A 23,784-nucleotide genomic window follows, 5' to 3' on the forward strand; every position below is an offset into this window, starting at 1 on the left:
ATAAACTGTGACCTTAAACTGACCATCTTGGACACGCCTAGTTTTGCACCACTATTTATCGTAGAGGACATCAGCTATCACTTGCTGCTGGTCTGCTGCTAGCTGGCGTTGCGCCCATACGTTTGAAGGTAATAAAATGATAACACGGAGGACACATTATCTTTATTACCTTCCACTTCGTCGGCGAGTGCATTAGCTTCACTTCTTCTGTTCTTACCTTTCAAAATAAAAGCCCTAGATATGTACACAGCATCACTGTTTACCAGAGGGAACGTATTCAGATACTGAGGCTGTGGTGTTGAGTTACTCAATATATCAAAATAACTTTGCTCTAAATTTTGCTCTGGCCTCTTCTTTCAATTTGTACTAAATGTACTAAAAGAAATATTTATGTGACAAAAGGAGGCGATTTTTTTTTTTTTTTTTAACCATTTCAAATCATTCTTGGCCGAAGGATTTTTTCATCTACCAGTCCCCTTGCCCAGTGAGTCAAAAATGTAATTTGTGACACTGTCTGTGGTTATGTTCGGGCACAAAAACCACTTGGTTATGGTTCGGAAAAATCATGTTTGGGCTTAAAATTTCCGGTTTTGGTTGCTTAATCATAGCTGGAGATGCAGCAGTGCCAACAAAAATAATCGTTTCTGTTTTTTGTGGTTTTGAACAGTGGTCTGCAGCTTGGCAGACTCTCGCCTAGGTGTTACGCCATCCAACATCCCCTCCACCTTCTGATGATGATGTCAATTCATAACTTTTTTTCAATATTTTCCTCTGGTGACTGGGCTGATTTTTGCTGTGGCCATTGATTCATTACACCTCATCATATTTCACTACACCCTCCAAAATCTGCAACTGTGTCCCTCTTATTAACTTTTGGACAGATGTCCAGCCCCTGCATGCCTCTGAATAATCGCAGAGCAAGGGCCCCTGCAAGAACGTCCTTTACATCTCTAGCAAAACTGACAAACAGGAAAAGACTGTTGCAACTAACACCAGCCATCCCTCATGTCGTTAATTTCCCCTTTCACATGCATCATTGTGGTCAAAGTGTTTGCTGTTGTCACAGATGCTGTACAGCAAGAAAGTGTTCAGAGTCTGCCTCTTACAGGTCAACATACAAAACCCTGATGCATCCAAAATATAATCTCAAAAGCCTGTATTCACTTTAAGAAGAAATACTTTTTTGTCCATTAGCTCCATTAGCTAGCAGCATGCTATCACAGGCCCACAGCATTTGGGCACCAGCACCACAAAGATATTGCCTGCTGGACTCAATCAATAGTCCCTTTGTGGTCAGCAGCACCACGCTGAGTCCATGTGGAGGCAGACAAGAACATAAAATGCCTCAGATGCCCTTTTGATGGCGACTGGGCAGCCATGTTGGATAGGGCAATGAAGTCTTTTGATGTCTTTTTATCTGTATTTATCCCTCTTATTTTATGTTTGGTATTTCTGGGCCCAAATTAATTATGCATCTCAGGAACATTAACACAGAAAGTGAAACTGGAATGACAAAAATCTGAGGACGTCAGAGTTATTTGTGAAGTTTCCAACACAGTCTCAGCAGCAAGTAGAGGCTCTCCAATCTGAGTAAATGAAACTGTTTTATGACAATGAACCTTGAAATAAAATTAATGACGATTTTCTCAGTGGGTCTAATGTGCAATCAACACATTCAAGAAGCTGACAGGCGGATGCAGATACAGGGTGATGCAGAAAAAACTAAATTAAATAAAGAAAATCGTGTCACTTGTAAGACAAACTAGCTGCGCACAGGTACAGACTGACAATGTATTTTAAACTGATAAAAAATGACACACAAATTAACCGCTACATTTCATCTCAAATGGCTGACACCAGCTGCATCTTGTACTGTTCAGCCAGCAAGTCTCGCTTTTTTTTTCAGTATAATAAGCTCTATTAAATGTGAACGTGCCTTGGCCACGAATATTTAGGCAACGCTTTGGCACTGCTGTTGGTCTGCTCTCATGGTCCAGGCATGTCACTCTTTCACACGCACCCAAAACATTTGGCCATAACATCAAGGACCACACATGCATAACCAGTATGTGTTGAATTTTATTTTTAATCTAGTATGGAGGCAGGGAGGTTACTGAATATGCATGATATTGGAGCTTTGAGGTGTATTAAAATCACAATCATTGCATCTCAAATTAGCTCTGGTGTAGCTCTGTTTGTTTTCAGTGAAGTGCATGGAGCGTTTTTTTATCACATACAAGTCACAAGACTTTTAAATTCACGTCAGTGTCTCTGAAGAGGTTGCTCATTATTTTAACTCAAAAGCTCCTTTTCCTGTATTTCATTACCTTTGGAATGTCCTCCTGCCGGGAGAGAACTGAACTCTGCAGTCTCCTAAATCCTGGTGGACATTTAAGTATTTTCCTAGAAGATGTTGATGAAATGCTTTAACTCCTTTAGCCTAGAGGGAGTAAATGTGCAGAATTCTTTGGCCAGTTGGGATTGATTTTCTACTCTGACATACGTGATAAATGCAAACCAAGGTCATCAAATTTACAACATTTTGACAAACACTCTCATTAGGTATTAGATGAGAATATTACCACCATATGAGGCTACTGCAGGCAGCTGTTAGCTTAGCACAAAGACAGAAGCGGGGCAAACAGCTAGCGTGGCTGCATCTATTGTTTTTCCAGCTCATTAGATAAAACCATGGCCACTTCTGCAAGACAAAGGAGGGCTGCCAGACATCAAGGTCCGATGATAGCCGTTTTTCACATTTTGACTTCTCACAGTAGGAAAGGTACCGGTGTGAATAAGTAATGAGTAATTATAAGTAATTAGTAAGTAATAAGTAATGATGGCTGAATTCTATTTAGGTGCTTTATTCCCCAGGTTCCTGGTAGCGGACATGCTTGCTCACCGTCACTATCACTAGAAAAGCTGAATAGAACAGAGCTATCGTTGGTGTTATTAGTAACACCTGTGCTTTTCCCACCATGTCATGCCGAAATGTCTGCTGCATATTGGCTGATATCCTACAGCAAGGGAGTGCCACTGAAAAAAAAACTGCTGCTAGCTAGCTACCTAACCCACCACTGGATATGACCCATGGTCCCTCCGGCCCATTCCCCGCCGCTTACAGAAAACAAATGCCAAAAAGTTTGCTTATCCAGCGTGGAGTTGGGTGGGCAGTCCAGCCAGGGAAGGTTCATCTGAACAAAATATGACAGCTACAGTAGCTTGGGAAATAGCAATATGAGTATTCAAAGAGAAACTTTGTCGATTTTCAACCAGCTCTGTCATTGCAGTGTGAGTAGTGTGCAAGCAACAGTCTGGCTGAGTGCTGCCCGCAAATGAGTGGGGAACTCCAGGGTCCTCGCAGCACAGGGGGAAGCCAAAAAGCGTTCATCTGCACACACTGCCCATGACAAAGCTGGTTGAAAATCTGCAAAATTTCCTTTGAAAGACTATTAAAAAACAGATGAACTCAGGGGAGGCATACACATCTGAACAAGACACATACCGTAAAGGAGATTTGTTGGTGAAGTCAGTCATCCAGGTCATGGTAATTATAAGTGCTATATTGTAGGCAACTGGACTTGCTTACGTACTTGAAGACGTTTCGCTTCTTCAGTTCTAAATGACTAGTGCGGAGTCACAGGCTTTAAACTCTATGTGGGTGTCAACCCTTACAGAGTCATTGAGGTCACATGTGAGCTCTGAGTTTCAGAGTCGTTAAGGTCACATGTGAGCTGTTGGCTGTTGGCCCACCTGGCTATCATTCCTGTCGTTAGGGTCAGATGGGACCAGGTGTGAATGGGTGTGACGTCATCTGGGGAGCGATCCCAAGACTGCATTGTAGGTGAGTGATAAGTGGTGTCGTAGGCCGCCTCCACTGTCTCATGACGGTCGTTCCAGTTAGACGTAGATGGCTCCTTCCACGCCTCCTTCAAACCATCTTTCACCTCTGGCCAAGACGCGAACATGGCTGTCCTCGAAGGAGTGTCCCATCTCCTTCAGATGTAAGTGGACAGCTGAGTCTTGACCTGACCTGCGTTTGTGGAGTGGTTGTTTAGTTTAACCAGTGTACAAATCTGTGCATTCCTGGCTGCACTGAACTGCGTATACTACATTACTCTGCTCATGCCTGAGTAGGTAGGGGAGGTAGAGGGGCATCGAAACCCAACGTCCTACCTCAAAGAAGAGAGATGAGAGGAGATGGAGTTCCTCTGTATTTTTGATAAGGGTGGTGTTCAAAGCCACTGATGAACTCAAGCTGTGCTGTTTCACAGTGCGCCCAGGGGCAGCCAATCATTGGGCCTTGACGTCTGGCAGTCCGCTTTCATCATGCGTAAGTGGGCGTGGTTTTGTCTGAAGTGGGTTGGAAAAACGGTAGATGCAGTCTGGTTCCGTCAGTAACAAAAACTCCACCTACCAGCATCTCTAAAGTTCTCTAATTAACAAGTTACATCTTGTTGGTTTTTTTAAAAAACAAGACACGTGTTAATTACTGAGCTTCAGAGGTGCTCTACAGACCTGAGAGTCGTATTCTTATCTCTCCACAAGAAAGCAAATATTTTGCGTGCTCTCCTAGGACCAGTTAAGAGGCATTACCCTATCAAAATCAAACAAATTAAACCTCATTTATAGCACTCTCCATCAGGACAACCAGTTTAATTTGTTTGGAGAGCTGGATTTCAAGTTGCAAAGATTCATCAATCTGTCAACAAAGCCCATTTAGGCCGAATAGGGAACATTCTCACACGCTGAAGATACATAAACTCTTTTGTTTTCCTTGAATTAAAAAAAAGGCACCTGAGATATCATCTCGGATTGTTTGGTTGAAACACCAGCACACAAATGCAGCCAAAATACACTGTCGTCATTTTCCTTTTATTTCATTTTAATATCATCAATCTGTATTTCCAGCTCAGGTTTTTTTATGAAACGACCATCGTTATCATGTTTGTCGGAGAGATTAGACATGACAAAAGCTGTTGAACATTGTCTTCTCTTGAACAGTAATCTCTCACAGCATTTTGTAAGCCGTGTGTGACGTTTTTTTTTTTTTTCTTCTTTTTTAACACTTCACAGGTGTCAACCAATGGGGAGATATCGGTTATCTCTGGAGCCCCCACGGACTGTGACTGTAAGATAGACCCCAACTGTGACTGCTTCTCTGGTGGGTCATCAGACACATGCACACGCTATGTTAGAGTATTAGATTATGTCTAATAGGATTACACTACTAAAAACAACTTGTAACTGCACTTAAAAGTCTTATCAGATCATATCATACTTGGCCTGGTTCAGATGTGTAAGGAGGGAAATAAAACAAGAAAAGCTTTGGCATAACTTAAACGAATTGAAATTGTCAGTGTGTCTTGATATTGAGTGATTACATCTTGCTGCCTGTGTGTCCCTGCTGGCCAATAGTTTTATTAGCAGTGCTCGAAAGGGAACTTTTTCTCTCTTGACTGTCTCCTCCATTGCTTTCTTCTCCACTTGAATGTGTCTAAATTATTTATTTGAGATGGAATTTTAATATCTAAGAAGGACTGTTTTGACTCTCCTTGAAAAAATAGGAAAAATTATGATAATGATGTTTGTGTAAATGATAACAATATACAGAAAGAAATGACTATCTATAATGTCACAATGGAAAAGTAAGTGGATGTAATTTGACTTTGTGAGTGTTGGATATACAGAAAGAGCGTGGGTACGGCGGGGAATGCATTTGTATTCATGGGAGGCTCCTTCTTCGCAAAAACCTCCAGCTAAATTTCAGTAGCAACCAGCTTGAGAGAAACCTTTCAAATCCATTTAAATTACAGCTGGTGAAAGAAAAAGCCCTCGTCTAGCTGCCGAAGGTTTTTAACTGCTTGGTGTATCATGGAGGGGCACCTGAAATGTAATAAATGGAAGACGAAAAGGACGAAACAAATATGCCAATGTTTTTTTGACAGTTAGGCTGTACTTTCATTGTAAGTGTCGGAGGATGTGATTTTATCATTTAATTCTGCTCATAAAAATCAGTCTCTTTTTTTATTCAAAATGGAGGGAAGTGTCTCTCCCATGCCACAAGCCAATGGGTTGTAACCATCCCTATTTCTTGGGTTGTACTTTGCATATTTTCAATCATGTCTTGCTGTTAACAGATGATTACTCTCTTCAGAGGCTTTCCGTTTCCATCCCTTCACCGAAGACAGTCACACAGTGTCTTTGAACATGCACGCATATGTGAGCACACACCCACAAATACAAACAGACATGAATGCACGCGCACATAGAACACACACGCACACATAATGTGCATGCTGTCAAGAGATAAACTGCCACCCTGCTGCCTGCATAGACCCATCAGAGGCCCCAGGCCTACTGCTGACAGCATCTAAAGGGCCTCACCCGGCTGTTATCCAGCTGTGCTACCAAAGACATCTGAATGCATTCAGTCACCCACTACCACCGTCTGATAAGACTGAGGTCACTATCAAGGTGGTCATATCAACTCCATTGGGAAGCTACGTCATTCCAACAAGTCCAAGTCCTGAGCTAAACTGATAAACGTTTAAGCGGCACCATGGGATCTTCATATTTTGCAAACCTTGTGTGTGCCAGTTGTGACTTCTCTGCTTCTCTAAAGAATAATTTGTATTTGTCAGTGTGTTCATAACCAAGGGTGCCTTTGCTTGCGCTATTTTGTTGATAAAAAGTTTGTCGTCATCTAAATAATATCTTTTTGTTTTTCTAATCAGGAGATGGAGGATACGCCCGCGACGCTCGCCTCAAAGCTCCCTCTTCTCTAGCCGTGGCCCCCAATGGCACCCTGTATATTGCTGATCTGGGCAACATCCGGATCAGAGCTGTAAGCCCCAACCAGCCTCAGCCCAGCCCAGCCGGACTGGTGGAGATCAGCTCCCCACTGGACCAGGAGCTCTATCTCTTCAGCCAGGTACACAGTGCCTGAGCTTTGTGTATTTGCATGTAAAATATATAAGTACTTGAGTACAATATCTCAGTACAGGTCAGACTGAGGATAAGACATTTGTATGAACACAATTATTACCATATGAATTTTAGTACAAATAACAAAACTTCATTGTCCATAATATGGAAATTTTCCTTTGGGTCCACCGTAACACATGCCATAACACATATATGAAAATGTACATTCACCATAGCAGATCCCATAAAAAAAATCTTATGTACGACAACATAACATACATACGATAACTTAATGATTTTGTGTGTGTAGCTCAAGTGATTCAAGATTCAAGAACTTTATTGTTAATATGCAGGTGTAATAAAATGGGTCATCCTGAAATGGTCCATACTATAAATCTAAATATATTAATATAGATATATTTTGTACTTAAGTAATGTGTTAAGTGTTTACTAAGATTACACATTACTGAATTTAAAAAAGCTACTCCTGACATGAGTTGTTACTGAATATTTACTGCCTGGTGTAATGCTGGCTGTTAAGAAGCTAGCTAACTGGATAAAGCTAACATTAGCTTGCCACCTGACTCATTTAGAGAGAAGAGTAAAACACGTGATATGGACTAAATTCAACATACATTAGTTGACACTTTCATTATGATGAGACCTGGGATGATTTTAAATTACATTCCATGAAAATTAACAATATAGCTCATATTGAAAACTAAACACTAAAAACATGACCAAATGATGTCAGCTAGGTAAGCATAATCAGATGTCACAGATATTACAAAAAACATTGTTGCAACATTGTTGTGTTATTTTTGCTACATCTTGTGATTCAGTAATGACTTCCTGTTTATACAGCTGCTTTGAAGTCTTTACTAGCAAAAACATTTGTTAGGTTGTAACCATGCAACACAATTTAGTAATTCACTAGTTTGAAACTACAGTAGTTTGCTGTCACTAAGATCTCAGAAAGGACTTTCGACTTCTCATTCAAGGTTCTTTTGTTTTTAAAGCCATACATAGACTGGCACCCCTGTACAAGTCAGAAATTTTCTGCTCCTCCTCCAACTTTGTCCTCACAACAGTTGCTTTTAACTGTTCCCTGACTGAGGCCAGTGGGTCAGGGAGACCATGCCTTTGCAGTGGAAGCTCCAAAGCTTTGGAATAGACCCTTTTAGGGCCGACATCATGATGACCTCATTTGATTAGCTGGAGGCAAAACACGACTCACCACCGCAGGGCTGTGGGCCACATTAGAGTCTTAAAATATTGTCTTGCTGTGTTATCAGGCCCAAAATAGAATGAGTCATGGCTCAAAACTTAAATTTTGTCACATAGCCGCTGCCACTGCCCGTCAACAAAAACAGGACTGGAAGAGGCAATCATCACAAGTGACCGCATGTGCAGCGCACACTTCATATCAGGTTAGGGGAAAAGTATTTCCTGTTGTAGGGATGAATAATGTTTAGTGTATTAAGGGTTATCATGTCTACCTAATCAGAAATTATGGAGGTATTAGGAGGAATATTAGATTTCTCTTTAACACTAACTTTTTAGTGCATTAGCTGATGTTAGCTTTGATAGCAAAACAAACTGGAGGAGGTGTCGTCCTTCGTTAGAAGATTGGCATAATAATGAACCATATAGCCGGCCTTCCCACCTTCAGCAATCCTGTCAAATCACACTGCTCCATCTCCCCAGACAGAGGGCCTAGAGTGCGCTCTGCCACTCCGAAAGGGCAGTGCTCTGGATAACTGAAAAGTACATTCTGACAGTGCTGCAAAGGGTCCAGTTTGTGCCAGTGTGCGCTCTGGTACTCGGAATAAATATTTCCTATTGAATTCAGAGAAACTTGTGTCATCTTCCTTCTTTGTTGAAAACAGAACTTGCTGGGCAACTGTTTTGCCTCCAGCTAAGCTCTGCCCTCCAAAAAATATCATACTGTTAAAAACAGTAAAAGGGTCTGTAGTCTTCTGCTTTCATTCAAATAATCCCCACCATTGATAGAAACAAGACAAAACTGAAGACATATAATTTTTTTTGCATTTGTCAAAAATTGATCTCACAAGTTTTGTTGTGTTTCAGTTAACATGCTATGACATTGCCTTGTGACTTTCCATTGCCATTTAGGGGTGTAAGAAAACATTGATACACTTGAATATGGCAATACTATGTGTTGTGATACTCCATTGGTTCTCAAAAACACTATTGATATTTTATCAATATTATTATTAATAGTTTACATGCAAAAAATAGTGGCAGTGTTTTTTTCTGTGTTGTGTTAAACCCCTGAGTGCTGGAAAGAAGTGTTATAATCTATCTTCAGCCATCTGACTCTTCCACTCCAATGTAACAACATATCGCTAGCATGAAGACAAAGAACACAGGCCTTAAGTTAGACATTTAATTTGATTTTTAAAAAATTGCAAAAGGCTAAATTTCCTTGCTTACAGTTTTACAATATATCACAGTATATTAAATCGTAACCCCTGTATCACGATAAATATATCACAAGATTCTTGCCAATACACAGCTCTATTGCCACTGCTTGTTCTTTGTTATTACCAGCCACAAAGGTTCGACAGCTAGTGTTGTTTCACTTTGTGTGTGTGTGTGTGTGTGTGTGTGTGTCTGTCTGTCTGTCTGTCTGTCTGTCTGTCTGTCTGTCTGTCTGTCTGTCTGCAGTCAAGACAAAATGTGGTCCACACCACAGAAGCAGTTCTGAGAACTTTGTCAAGTGTTCACATGTGACCCCAGCTCAAGATGGTCTCATATTTTATTTATTTTATGTTTTACTCGCTATTGTCGTGCTGTTCATTTTAACTGTCCCACTTTTCTGGTTGACTCCAGTTGTTTTAACTGTGCTGTATAAACTGTGACCTGACACTTTTATGAACTAATTAATGGATTTCCAAATAGCTGGTGTAACCTAATCCTAACAGCTGTCTCTCTCTTCTTTGCCACCACAGAATGGTTCCCACATGTTCACCAAACACCTGATCACCGGCCACTACCTGTACAACTTTACTTACGGCACGGACGGTCAGCTGTTAGGACTGACGAGTCGCGACGGGCATGGCCTGCAGGTGAGGAGAGATGCCCACGGAGTGCCTCTCTGGCTTGCACTACCTGGCGGACAGGTGTACTGGCTGTCTCTTAGCAACAGTGGAACACTGAGGAAGGTGTCAGCCCAAGGCCATGACATCGCCCACATCACTTACCATGGCAACACAGGTCTCCTAGCAACCAAGAGTGATGAGAACAGTTGGACCACTGTTTATGAGTAAGTTTTTTTTCCTCTGCTTATTGTGTTCTCATTTTTTTCTGTTCTCCTCCTTCTTCTCCCTCTCACTTTTTCTTTCACGTATAGTTGCTTGGCACTGAATGCATGTATGGACCTGGGATTGTATGTATGCAAAAGTGTTTTAATGTGAGACAGAGCTTGTGAAATGTGAGTGCCATCTGGTGGTTGTCCATCACTGTAGGAAGCTGGAGAGACTTTTTTTTCTGTGCCGACTTTGCTTAAGTGGCTGATTAGCTGAAGGACGTCGCTGCAACACTTTGATCACACACATGTTCAGTATCACACATACACTACACACAAAAACACATCCTTCTGAATTATTCACCACTGCCAACCGAGTCTCTGTCTCAAATTCCACAGCTGGATAATTACACATATAAATCATAGTTGACACTTACTCTGTGCTGTTGTTTGTGTATGACAGGGGAAAACAGAGTGATAGTGAGTATGTATGTGTGCTCCTGTGAGCGTACGGCCGTATTCATTTGTCCAAGGGGGACAGCTATCTGTGCGTGTTTGTGCTTGTACATCACCGTCTTTGTGTTTATTCTCGAAGGTACAACAGCGAGGGCCGCGTGACCAACATCACCCTCCCCACGGGTGAAGTGAGTGGTTTCCACGGCAACCTCGAACGCTGGTCTCGGGTGGAGGTCGAGGCGTCCAACCGTGAGAACTTTGTCACCAGCACCAACTTGTCTGCCAGTGACACCATCTACACGTTCAGACAAGGTACAGCGTCATGGCGCGTTGCCACGTGTTTCTCTGTACACCTCCTTAGTCAGTAGGAGCTTTGGTAACTGTGAGAAGACTAAGGAGCTTACACAGAGCCAAATATGGCGGCACAGATGTAATGCTCCCATGTATTCAAATGTTGACACTTCGGAAAGACTACGGCCTCACCACAATGCATCACCCCCATCTAGTTTACCACAAACCTGCCAAAAGGCCGTTTATGACTCATCTGGAGGGAACTAAGCCGTAGACAACATACACAGATATATAAGGATGGCTAAGGGCATGGTGATGTTTAAAAATGTATGACTGGCAAACTGCAGTAACGTGGCTGTTGTTCTGGTCAGGTCAGACACACTGACCTGTGCTTTTTCATTTGTCTTCACTGGCTGCACTGAATGTGTGCACGAGAGATTCACAACTTTGAAAAAGGATTTATTCCTTTCTATAAATAATTCACATATGGATCTGATGTGACCTCTTTACATAACCATACTAATGGGCAGTAAAAAAAAAAAAGCACAATTTATTTTTGTATTTACAAAAAAGAGGCAGATCCAACTGACTTGTGAAACGCCTTAACGACCACGGGAAAAAATGGAAGAGAGGGCAGAGATGAGAAGAGGAGAAAATGAGAGTGGAGTGGAGAAGCCGCTCATGGGAGCAGTTTCCTCTCATGTCATCCCTTTAATTGCTTTCTAGCAGTTGTCACAATGACAAGACTGCAGGGAGAGAAAAGCTTCTCCAACACACACGCAAATACACTCGCAGGCACGCAGGCATGTGCGTGGTGCTACAGTATGACAGAGCTGCCAGGGAAGAGTTGAAATGACCCGCTATTTTAAAGTGCCCCCCCCCGTTTTTACTTCCACCACCAACAAACTCTCTGAGTCTCTTCCTGCCTCAGAGCCAACAATAACCATATGTACAGAAAGAGGTTTTATAGTAGTGAAGGGACTAGAAGTTGCTATCTAGTTTATTAGCTGCATTAAATTTTATGGTTAAAATATAGTTTATGGTTATTTTTTTGCAATTTTTTTATCAGTTGTGTTTTAGAAATGGTAAAGGCATGAGACAAAGTGATATTTACATGTGTAAATTCTGTATCAAATCTTAGTCTACTGAGTACTGTAGAAATGAAAGAACAGCTTCTGAGAAACCTTTGCAAATGTGTGAAAATCTGCTAAAGCCAAGCACCCCTCCTTTACTCCCCCTCTCGTTCCTCCTTTGTCTCTTCCTCTTTTTATTGCTGTCTCTCTCTCACTATTTGTCCATCTATCTCTCTTTCTCCTGCTCTCTTTTTGAATAGCTTACATTTTTCGAAAGATACAATAGCAGATAGAGTACAGCGCTAATGTTGCAGAAAAAATTCTTAAAAACACTCAGATTTTAGCAATTAATTTAAACAAAGCGCCCGTACAGAAAGCCAGACTTGTATTCAGTGCATTCATGTAGTCTGCTACTGTATCTCTCTTATTGATTTTTCTCAAGACCGTTTTTTGAGAGACAGTGACTGATGTTTTTTTTCACACTTTTTTTCATCTGTTGCTACACATTGACGTCCTTGTGTGCTTTTGTGGTTTTGTGTGCCTTTGTGTTTGTGTATCTGTGACCCGCTCGTGCAATCGACCCCCAGACCATGCTCAGAGTTCATACAGAGTCAGCGCTGATGGGTCCTTCCTTGTGACGCTGGCGAGTGGAATGGAGCTGTCACTCATCACGGAGCCCCTCCTCCCCGGAGGCATGGGTGGAGGAGTAAGTCCGACGGCCAGCCGCTGCAACATCAGCCTGCCTGGAGATCATGCCCCCAGCCTGATAGAGTGGAGGCAGCGGAAGGAGCAGAGCAAGACTAACTACAGCACTTACGAACGCAGGCTCAGGGTAAACCACTAAATCACCAACTTATTCTTCAGCTAACTCTGATAATAGAAATAGAGAACCCACTTCTCTAGATTTATCACCACACAAAGACAGTATGCATTAACACACTGTGGTAACAAGTAAACATCCAAACAGCAGCCAAATATCATAGAAACCCCTGTGTGAATAGGTCAAATTGACATCACACACCCTGGAAGTGCTCCGAGTTAACCACAAGTTGTGCAATCTGACCTTTGCACACTCCCATCAACAATAACAAAGAAATGTCACTTCTCAGTGTATTCTGTTTAGTGGATGTTACATTTGTTTTTGTGCCAAACCTGCACCGTGCCACAGCTTGTTGTTACACAACATGTTAGATGTTTTGAATGATTAATGACGTCACCAGGAGCGAGCTGATAGGTCAAGTGACTCGGAACCCGTTAGCTGTACTTTCCACAAATCACACGCCGACTGCAACTCCTCTTCTCTTTTTCCTTGGCACAGAAAGTACACGGCACAAACAGAATATTTCATAAGGACATTTTATGTGATGCGTACTAATTAATTAGCAGTCCCCGGGCCTCGGTTCTTCACTTGTTCACAAGGCAATTTATTGTTATTATGCAGGTCCAGTTTGTTCTAAATGTCACAATTAATTCATCTAAACTAATGAAAATGCTGGTTGTCTCAGACACGCCACTTCATTTATATTTGTATGTCTGTGGCCTTATTTAGAATTGATGATGATTATAAAGCAGTAAAACAAAAAAGTTACATTTTGTTCTCCCTCTAGCTGACACTTTGCTGATTTTCTTTTTCAGGCACATAACAGGAACCTACTGTCCATAGACTTTGATCAGAGCACCAGAGTAGGGAAGATCTATGATGACCACAGGAAGTTCACCCTCCACATTCAGTACGACTCACTGGGACGGCCCGTGGTCTGGTCCCCCAGTAGCAAATACACCGAGGTAAACATCAGCTATTCTGGTGGAGGACTGCTATCAGCCATTCACCGTGGAGACTGGTCTGAACGGCTAGAGTATGAGAACGACCGGGTGGTGTCCAGAGCCTGGGTCAACGGCAAGATTTGGAGCTACACATACGCAGACAAAGTAAGTGCTGCACATATAGAAAACATGTTCATGGGAGTGGAGTGTTAGACGGTTTCTACCCGTTTCATGCTGAGATTTGTTTGATGGCTTCACTCTGTTTGTTTTTGTCTTTGCTGTTCGCAGAAATCTAACACATCTGCTCTTCCTTTGCTCACTGCTTCAAGGTTATCGCAGCTGAAAGCAAAAGTAACAGTGAAAGTATAAAAAAGCACCTCTGTTGTGTGAAATGAAAATAACAAATTCAAATCATATACAGTACTATACCGCCAACCATCCTTTAATGTTTTTTTTTCTCCCTTTGAAGTAGCCATCGGGTTCCATTCATTTTTACTTGTCTATGAAAATCAATTTGCAGTGACGATTATGTCGGAGTTCAGTTATTGTGCAGACGCTTTTAAATCAGTCTGCACTTATAGCTGCATGACTACACAACAGAATCATAGCTTTGAGAGCGGTGAAAGCAGACAAGATGTTCATTGTGATGAATTACATAACTTAAGCAAGTTTCAAGGCTTTCTAACTTGATTTTCACAGAGTGCTGAAAAGAAAAGAAACCAATAGTTTCCGGAAAGTGCTTTGAAAAATGGTTAGAAATACTGTATGGCACATGTATTTTTTTAGTAAAGGGGATAAAACATGTAAAGAGGTATGTTCTTTCAAGTGTGTGACGAAGATGAAAACTACCAGAAGCTATAATTTCCGTCCTTGAAATTAATTGAAATATTTAATGGAATGATATTCAGCCCCGAAATCTATTTCGTGTCAGATTTTGGTCCAAGACAAAATTAGAGCATAAATGAGCTTATATTTCAGAACCATCTTGAAATTAATAACACCTGTATGTATTATTAATACATTAATATTATACCTCACGGTTAAATATAAAGGTATTTTTACACAACATTGTTTTATTGCAGTTCAAACTGTTCAAATGTCTACAGGACTGCAGGCACAGATCTTTAAAGCCAGCCTGAAAAGTAAAATGAAAAATTCAACAGTAAACAAAACTGCTGAAAAAAACCCAGAGCTCCAGCTATGGTGATTTTTTTTTTTTTGTTTGTTTAGTTTAAGAATTAAACGGCCTTCAGTGACTAACTGAAAAATGAATGGTCCTTTGGTTAAAACCAAGGTTGTCTCTGAAGTGCAGACATTTTCACCGCATGACATTGAAATTAAAGAATATACCAGACAGAGACAGAAAAGGCTCATCACACCACAGAGCCATGGTATTATAACTCAGCTGTGCATCCTTCTGTGTTCTTGCAGTCCATTATGCTGCTCCTGCATAGCCAGCGGCGCTACGTCTTTGAGTACGACCAAACGGACCGTCTGGTTGCCGTGACGATGCCCAGCATGGTGAAACACACCCTGCAGTCGCTCCTGTCCGTTGGCTACTACAGGAACATATACACTCCTCCCGACAGCCAGTCCTCCTTCATGCAGGACTACACCCTGGATGGGCGGCTGCTGAGGACTCAGTACTTGGGAACAGGACGCAGTGTCATCTACAGGTGCAGCACACATCGCAGAAATAACACCGGCTGTTGGTTTTATCGGTTAATTTGAGGAGGCAGTGCAGTGTGGAAGAGGTGACACTAGCGGTTGGATTTTGATGAAACTTTGAGGCATTATGCATCTTGGCACTATAGTCAGCCATATAAAAACATAGCACTGATTAGCTTGATGAAGGTGCTATAATTAAAGGCTAATCTCAGATATTTAAAAGCCCTATTAAAGTCTAGCTGACACAAAACGTGCCACACACCCAGCTGTCCTTACAAATGACTCTGATTGGACTAATGGGGAGACTGATTAAAGGTCACATTTTTTATCATCACACTATGTCAGACACCGATGATCTGATTTTGATGAAAGTTGGAGGACTGATTCGGGCAGTGTTCTGGCATTTAACATTTTTAATACTCATTGGCTCGATGGGGACAGGATAATAAACGGCCCCATTTTTGAGATTTGAAAGGCCATAACTGCCACAGCAGCCGGTTTGATTTTGATGAAACGTTAAGGGATGATGCAACTTGTTCCTTAATAGCCCGAGGGATTTTTGTATTATTCATGAGGTGTATAGCATGTTTACTTAACATTGAAGTTCAAATATTTTACTGTATTTTACATTTTCCACACTTCTGACATAGCTTAGTAATATATCATCTGTTGTATTATATTGTTCCTTTCTTCATTTTACATTTTTTTCTCTCAAGGTATACACCAGCAGCACGTCTCTCTGAGGTGGTTTATGACTCCACCCTGGTGACCTTCACTTACGACGAGGCCTCTGGCACTGTCAAGACCATTCATCTCACCCATAATGGCTTCATAAGCTCCATACGCTACAGACAGACAGGTACGTATACACATGCTCTCGCAGCACAACGGCTACAAATTTAAAATATTTACAATGTGCGATGAGTCATCTTTAAATGGATAATTTAAAAGGATCTCCCTGAGCATAAAACCGTCTTAAGAGCACAACTCAAAGCGTTTGTACTGTGACTAGACTGCATGATTGCGCGTCTTAAGCCAGATTTGTTGGGCGGTATCAAACTCTGTAGTTTGGCTTTGAGTCAGCCGTGGTGCTATTTCATCTGAGACTGATGCAGCCACAGTTAGATGTGCGAATAGGGCCGGGCATGTTAGAGTGGAAGAGACTGTGGTCTACCACAGCTTTAAATACGAGACCACCCCCTGGGCTCCGAGCCGCGCTATCTCTTTCTCACCTCCGCAACCAGGCTGCCTGATCAAAGTAAACAAGGGAATGTATGAATATAAGCTAATATGTGGTGGGCTAAGTGTGGGTATACTGCATTTGTGCTGCCTGCACATGAACATTTTCTCATGTTTGTACCCATACATGTGTGCGTAGGAGAGGAAAATCCTGAAATCTCACCTGAGGCCATCAATTATAACCCTAATAACGTGACGATTGTTTCACTTCTGATTCGGAAAATTGGCTAGAAAGACATTGCACTTCATAAATTGCAGTATTACCCAGTAATAGCATTACCATCAATGGGCCCCTTTAGCTGTGGCAGCAGATATGTTCAGAGAACCTTCATTGTTAATACAGTTCACCAATTCCCTCAAGTTACAGAGTCTTTCTAGGGTCGTTGAGAGCGCTCTCATCTCTGCCGCTGGTTCACTTCACATGGCTTTGTGATTGGCTCGCCATGATCAGGTGTCACTAATCTGCGAGGCACAGCTGTGTGTGTGTATGTGTGTGTGTGTTTATCGCTTTGCCCTCACTGTGAATAGACTCTCACCTTCCTTTAACTGATCTCATTTCAGCAGAACAAACGGAGCCTTGAAGAGAGGAGAGATAGTGGTAATTGTCCCTTGAGAGGAGACAAGGAAGAGTAGGGACCACAAAAAAAAAGTAGAGACAGGGATATAGAGAGGTAGGCAAGGGAGAAAAGGAACAGAAAAGGAGAAGGAAAGATGACAGCTCGGGGAAGTGACAGCTAGAGAAGCGAGACGAACAGACTGCGAGTTCCCTAGGGCTGTAGAAAGCCTCCACCTCACTCTCAGTGCTTCTGCCATTTCCCCATTAGCGCAGGTTTAGAATCAACATTCCACAGAAAATAAAAATAGAAGATGTAATGCTGATCCAGCTCTCTACAGTCTCCAAAGCTAGACACTTAGTCATTTTAACTGCAATCAGAGTCATCTCAAATAGCACCATAATGGTGTTTCATTAGCAGGCCTTTTTCCAAATGGAGGATGAGCTGTAGTAGCTAGCAGCAGAGGTGATGAATGGTGTTGTTAAAGTTGATGTTCTGACATTAAGGAGCACATTGGCCCATCATGGCTATTGTCTTTAGATTTCATTATCTCTCCATATTAAAGGTCACCACTGGAAATGCCATAGAGGTGTGGGGATAGTTAAGATTGAATGGATTGCACTGCGTGTGTCTGTGTTAATGATGTTGAATTAGTCCTTGATTTGAATTAATTAGGCAGGCTTGTACAGGCGGCATGATGGCCAACTGCGACGGCCGTGTGTGCAAATGCAAGTGTGCTGTGTGTTTTAGTTCATACACATGCTAATGTGTGCCTCTGATACTTAAAATATCAGCAAATTTCTCACATGAAACCACTCCTCTGATTCCTCTGCAAAGGTCCCCTGACAAGTCGGCAAATCTTCCGCTTTAGCGAAGAGGGCTTGGTCAACGCAAGGTTTGACTACAGCTACAACAACTTCAGAGTGACTAGCATGCAGGCAGTCATCAACGAGACCCCGCTTCCCATTGATCTGTACCGTTATGTGGACGTGTCAGGACGGGTCGAGCAGTTTGGGAAGTTCAGCGTCATCTTTTATGACCTCAACCAGGTAAGCAGAAGATATACTATAACAGCTTCAAATTGTGCTTTACATGTTGTCTTAAAGCTGCACTAATCAATATTTCTACATTAATCGGTGTGTGATGTAAAAGCACTGACTCATAGGGATGAACCCAACCAGAGTCATCACCCAGCTCTGCAGTTCCCTCAATGCTCTACGAAGCTGTTTAGCATCTCTCCGCTCATTGTTTTGGTTTTATTGCCCACAGCTTAACCACTCTGGTTGACTCTCACAGCTCTCATCAACTGCCCCAATGCTGATAAACCCATTAAACCTTAGCTACCCAGCACTAAACAGCAGACAGATAAAGTTAGCAAATAACTGGTTAATATATTGGAGCGTTTAGCAGCTAAAGAGCCAGATATTTCCCTCGAGAGTTGATGGAGACCAACACAGAGAAAAGGAGAGTGAATAATGGACTTACATTGTCAAGTTCCCTCAGCCTACATGTTTGTGTTCAGGTGCATGGCTAACTCATCTCATCTGTTGTCCAGGTGATCACCACCCATCTGATGAAGCACACCAAGGTCTTCAACTCTTACGGCCAGGTGGTAGAGGTCCAGTATGAGATCCTTAAATCCATTGCCTACTGGATGACCATCCAGTATGACTCGGCAGGGCGCACGACCACCTGTGACATCAGGGTGGGCGTGGACAACAACGTGACACGCTACACTTATGAGTACGATGCAGACAGCCAGCTGCAAAGTGCCTCGGTTAATGAGCGGCCTCAGTGGCGCTACAGCTACGACCTCAACGGGAACATTAACCTACTCAGCCATGGGACCAGTGCTAGGTAAGTCGGTACCTACGAGCACTTTAACAGCAATGAATGTGTCATTACAAGTGTACCGCATGTGCTATTAGACTATATTTAGTCTTTCTAGCTACATGGCTTTAGGGATGGAAGTATCAGGATGCCATGCCATTGTTCCAATGCCTCGTAATTTGAAGCCCAGTGTTCCGAAAATGTCCCATTGGCTTAAAAGCCCATTGGTCCAGCAGCCCATTGTCCTGAAAACAAACGCACATTGATTAGAAGGGCTGCTTCTCTGCAAATAGGTTACACACGTCCCCAAACAGAAACACATGGCTAATTATTATGCAGAATGACAGCACTGGACCTTTCTACTATGACGAAGGCATGACCCGCCTCTCTCTGCCTCTGGCTGGTTTACCTTGATAATCTTACCCCTACACCTCAAACCTAAATTTAACCTATCCAGCAAACAAAGGCAACAAATACCAGCCAATCAGAGGCAGAGAATGGCGGGTCATGCCTTAGCTATAGTCAAACGGTTCGATGACCTCACTCTGCATAATGATTAGCACATTATTGTGCTTCTGTTTGGCCATTGGAGACATGACCCTTCAGAGCAATGTGCATTTGTTTTTGACAAATGGGCTTTTGGTCCAGTGAGACTGTTTTTGGACTATTGGGGCTTTGAAATTAAGAGCTGTTGGAACAATGGACAGTCCCCAGCCTCAGCTGTACTTTGTGTGAAGTGCTAACTAGAAAATATTAACATGATGAACATGGTAAACCTATAGACTGTATGTAAAATAGACGACACGTATCCACCAACCTCACCTGTGCAAAACTGAAGCCAAAATATCCCGGATATTGCTGCTGCCATCTTGTGCTGGTAATGTCATTTGGAGCCAAAGTCTGTGCCAGATCAATCGCAAGCAGCGCCATTGATCATGTGTACACCATTATGCACAAATGACATCAAAACACTTTTTTATAGCATCAAATAACTAATACAACCAAACTCATCTGAGAAACAAAAAAACGTTATTGTGAGCATGTTAGCATTCTGACTTTAGCATCTTGGTCAAAGTACCTCTAAGTACAGCCAAATAAGCTCTATAGCTAAGCTGACACATTACAAGCTGTGCCAATGGTATGAAATGGTATACACTTTTGCTCTGTAAAGTGGGCGTGGTTGTCTCTCCCCCTCTGCTTCCCCCCTCATTTTGAAGTGTTGTGAACGTTGTGTGGATGGATGAAAGCAGATTCAAGACAATACAACACTATACAGAGTACAAAGTGAATGTTTGGGCTTTTTGCCACTTGTTTTTATCTGCTAGCGAATATCAACCCAGCACAAGATCCTGTCAGTTGTTGCCAGATCTTGAGAGACAGAAACGGGTCTCAAACAAAGTTAATTTTCTCCTGATTTGTCATTTTAGTGTCAGAATGTTCAGAAGTTATGTGGCTTAAAAAGGGGGTCTAATATTTACTTCAGTCAATATGGGGGGAAACAATCAATCATAATCTGTGCTCACATTCACTTCTCTCATTAGAATGAATAGACTCAGGACCTGCTGCTAGTCTCCTAAAGGGGCAGTGGAAAAACTCAGGAGACAAAGATACAGGAAATTACTCACCGTCTGTTTTCCGAACTGTCTCTGGAGCAGCCTTACAGAGCTGCCAGCATGGCTGTAAACTGTTGTTAATTTATTTATGTTAGATGTTGTTTTATGAGTTCACAACAGTAATAATTAATGCCATCAATGAACATACCCGTTTGGTTAAATTCCAGGCTGACGCCACTGCGTTACGACCAGAGAGACCGCATCACACACCTTGGTGAGTTACAGTACAGCGTGGATGATGACGGCTTCCTCCGCCAGCGAGCCAATGATCTGTTTGACTACAACTCCAATGGCCTGCTGACCCGTGTCTTCAATCGTGTGACTGAGCGCACCGTGTGGTATCGCTATGACGGGCTGGGTCGGCGCGTGGCCACCAAGAGCAGCCAGGGCGAGCAGCTGCAGTTCTTTTATGCTGATCTGTCACACCCCACCAGGGTCAGCCACTTGTACAACCACAGCAGCAATCTGATCACGTCACTGTACTACGACCTTCAGGGCCATCTCATCGCCATGGAACTGAGCAGCGGGGAGGAGTACTATGTCGCCTGCGACAGTGTGGGGAGTCCAAGAGCAGTTTTCTCCAGCAAGGGGCGACTGGTCAAAGAGATCCTCTACACCCCTTACGGAGAGGTCTATCAGGACACCAACCCTGACTTCCAGCTTGTCATCGGCTTCCACGGGGGCTTGTACGATCCTCTCACACGGCTGGTCCATTTGGGCAGGCGGGATTATGACACGTTAGCAGGTCGATGGACATCGCCAAATCACGAGCTATGGGGGGAGCTGAGCAAGGAGCCGAAACCGTTTAACGTGTACGCCTTCAAGAATAACTGCCCAGTTGGCAGAGTGGAGGAGGTGACGGAGTTTACTACAGGTGAGTGCCACACACACACACACACACACACACACACACACACACACACCTTCGCTCACCAGCACAACACTGAATCAGTGACTCACACGAGCTGCCACATTACAGCTCTCGCACATTTCACTCAGTAGCACCTACTCCCACACACACACACACACACACACACACACACACACACACACACACTCCTCCATGGGAAACATCTGCCATGAAGAGTGTGTGAACAGGGCCCACAGCTAACCACAGGTGAGCTGTGTGGCAGAAAGAAATGATGTGACAGATAGAATGTACTGGCAACAGAAAGGACAGCCATGTCTCTGATCAACTTGTTTTTTTTTAACACAGGCTGTTATGTTTTGTTCCCTCTGTCTGTCAAGAACATACTGTTTCCCCGAGAGACCAAACAAAAACTCAAGTGAGGGAAAGAGATGGAATAGGAACGCAGGAGAATGAATATAGGATGTCGGAGGAGGCGTATGTCCTTCTGGTTAATGGAACATTCATTTGGCCTGTCACGTTTTCCTGCAGCAGGATTGTTTATTACAGAATCTGTTTGTCAGGGAAACACCTGCCGAACCATCTCTGCCACGTATTATGCTCATATATTGTGTGATTTCCTGTACGAGGTGTTGTTTCTGTGGCCTTATGACTTTTTGTTTGCTTCACAGTATACACATTGTATTCTAACTTTCTCCCTCCATGCAATTTTCTCTCTTTCTTTTTTCTTTGTGTGTGTGTCCAGACATTGGTAGCTGGCTGCAGTTATTTGGTTTCCAGCTTCATAATGTTGTCCCAGGCTTCCCGAAACCTGAAGTGGGTAGAATGGAACAAACATATGAACTGATGAAGACCCAGACCAAGACACAGGACTGGGACTCCAGCAAGGTGAGCTTTCTACCACTACAAACCCCAGTCACATGCAGTGGTAAGGCTCTTTGAAATTGTGTGTCCCTGCGTTTAATGTTTGGTTATCCCTTGGTATATTCAAAATATAAATGTTAATGTTAAAAAAAAAGATGTTTATGTATGTATTTTTGTTCCCCTCTTTCCTCCTTCTGTAACTCAGTGAAATATTTTCGATGACTCATCTGGGTTCTTCCTAATGGGCAATATGGCTAAAAAGAATGTTTTCTAATATCAGTTTGAGTGCTGAAATAATTAGGAAATCAACCAATTCAGCAATAGAAAATGAACACTTGAAATTTGATACATTGTCAGTAAAGCCACTTAAAGGGCAAGTTTGGATATTTTGAGGTGGGGTTGTGTGAGGTACTTATCCCTAGTCAGTGTGTTACCTACAGTAGATGTCAGTTGGCACGCCCCCAGTTTGAAGAAGCAGGCTGGAGTACCGCCACAGAAGTCAATGTACTGCTGTGGGCGGGGGCAGCAACAAAACTTACTTTAGTAATCACTTTATTGTAATTTTACCACTTTATCTTGCTGTCAAACAGCTCTTCTGCACGGGCAACTAGAGCCGTTATCTGTGCTCTCTTCAAAGCCACCAGACTCCCTTGACAAAAACAGTCATTTTACCTTGATGAACACAGGAGCTGCTGGTCCACCACTGCTTTAATCGATTAGTTTGTTTGTTATTATGTAACTTTGGTGAATCCACAGTAACCATTTAAACCACCAAAGTCACACAGTAACACAAACTATCTAACTGATTGAGGCAGCTGTAGACCAGCAGCTCCTGTGTTCTGAAAGGTAAAATTACTGTTTTTGTCAGTGGAGTCTGGTGGCTTTGAAGACAACATAGATAATGGCTGCAGTTCCCCATTGGGAAAAGGCTGTCGAGGTAAAGAGGTAAAAATATTCTAAACATAGTGCACACTGAAACTGATAATGATATTTTCTAATTGGCCAAAATACAAATTTTTGCTGCCTCCATCCACAGCAGTACACTGCTTAGCTTCTGTCACAGTACTCCAGCCTGCTTCTCCAAACTGGAGGTGTGCCGAACGACTGCTACTGTACAGTGGCCGTAGATAAGTACATCATACATCCCGAAAAAATTTGAACTGTCTCTTTAAGTCAAACTTTGCCTGGTTCCCCCTTCTTAGGTGTAAATATTTGCTGCTTTGATCTGTTTCACATCACGATAAATTGAATATCTTAAAGAATAAACAGAAAAAAACCCGTCAGATTAATCCATTATAAAAATGGCTGTTAGTTGCAGTCCTGCGTATCACAACATGAGTAAATTTATGTAAAAATGCAAAATAAA

General features: G+C 42.4%; 2 protein-coding genes across 2 annotated transcripts in view; one reads left to right on the plus strand and one right to left on the minus strand.

Annotated features, from left to right (window-relative positions):
- The window catches only part of LOC125894881 (type-2 angiotensin II receptor-like), a 366,195-nt gene that overhangs the window by 329,034 nt on the left and 13,377 nt on the right, over window positions 1-23,784 (minus strand). The gene's annotated exons all lie outside the window — the stretch shown is intronic.
- Window positions 1-23,784, plus strand: part of tenm1 (teneurin transmembrane protein 1) — a 210,995-nt gene that overhangs the window by 185,505 nt on the left and 1,706 nt on the right. The window contains exons 26-37 of the mRNA XM_049586530.1: window positions 5,077-5,164; window positions 6,738-6,934; window positions 9,903-10,216; window positions 10,794-10,966; window positions 12,606-12,850; window positions 13,654-13,947; window positions 15,214-15,458; window positions 16,167-16,309; window positions 18,081-18,292; window positions 18,799-19,100; window positions 20,854-21,560; window positions 22,300-22,442. Coding sequence (XP_049442487.1) covers window positions 5,077-5,164; window positions 6,738-6,934; window positions 9,903-10,216; window positions 10,794-10,966; window positions 12,606-12,850; window positions 13,654-13,947; window positions 15,214-15,458; window positions 16,167-16,309; window positions 18,081-18,292; window positions 18,799-19,100; window positions 20,854-21,560; window positions 22,300-22,442 — 3,063 coding nt within the window. The remainder of the gene's footprint in view (window positions 1-5,076; window positions 5,165-6,737; window positions 6,935-9,902; window positions 10,217-10,793; window positions 10,967-12,605; window positions 12,851-13,653; window positions 13,948-15,213; window positions 15,459-16,166; window positions 16,310-18,080; window positions 18,293-18,798; window positions 19,101-20,853; window positions 21,561-22,299; window positions 22,443-23,784) is intronic.

This window comes from Epinephelus fuscoguttatus, linkage group LG9 (assembly GCF_011397635.1).
Source record: "Epinephelus fuscoguttatus linkage group LG9, E.fuscoguttatus.final_Chr_v1".
Classification (NCBI taxonomy): domain Eukaryota; kingdom Metazoa; phylum Chordata; class Actinopteri; order Perciformes; family Serranidae; genus Epinephelus; species Epinephelus fuscoguttatus.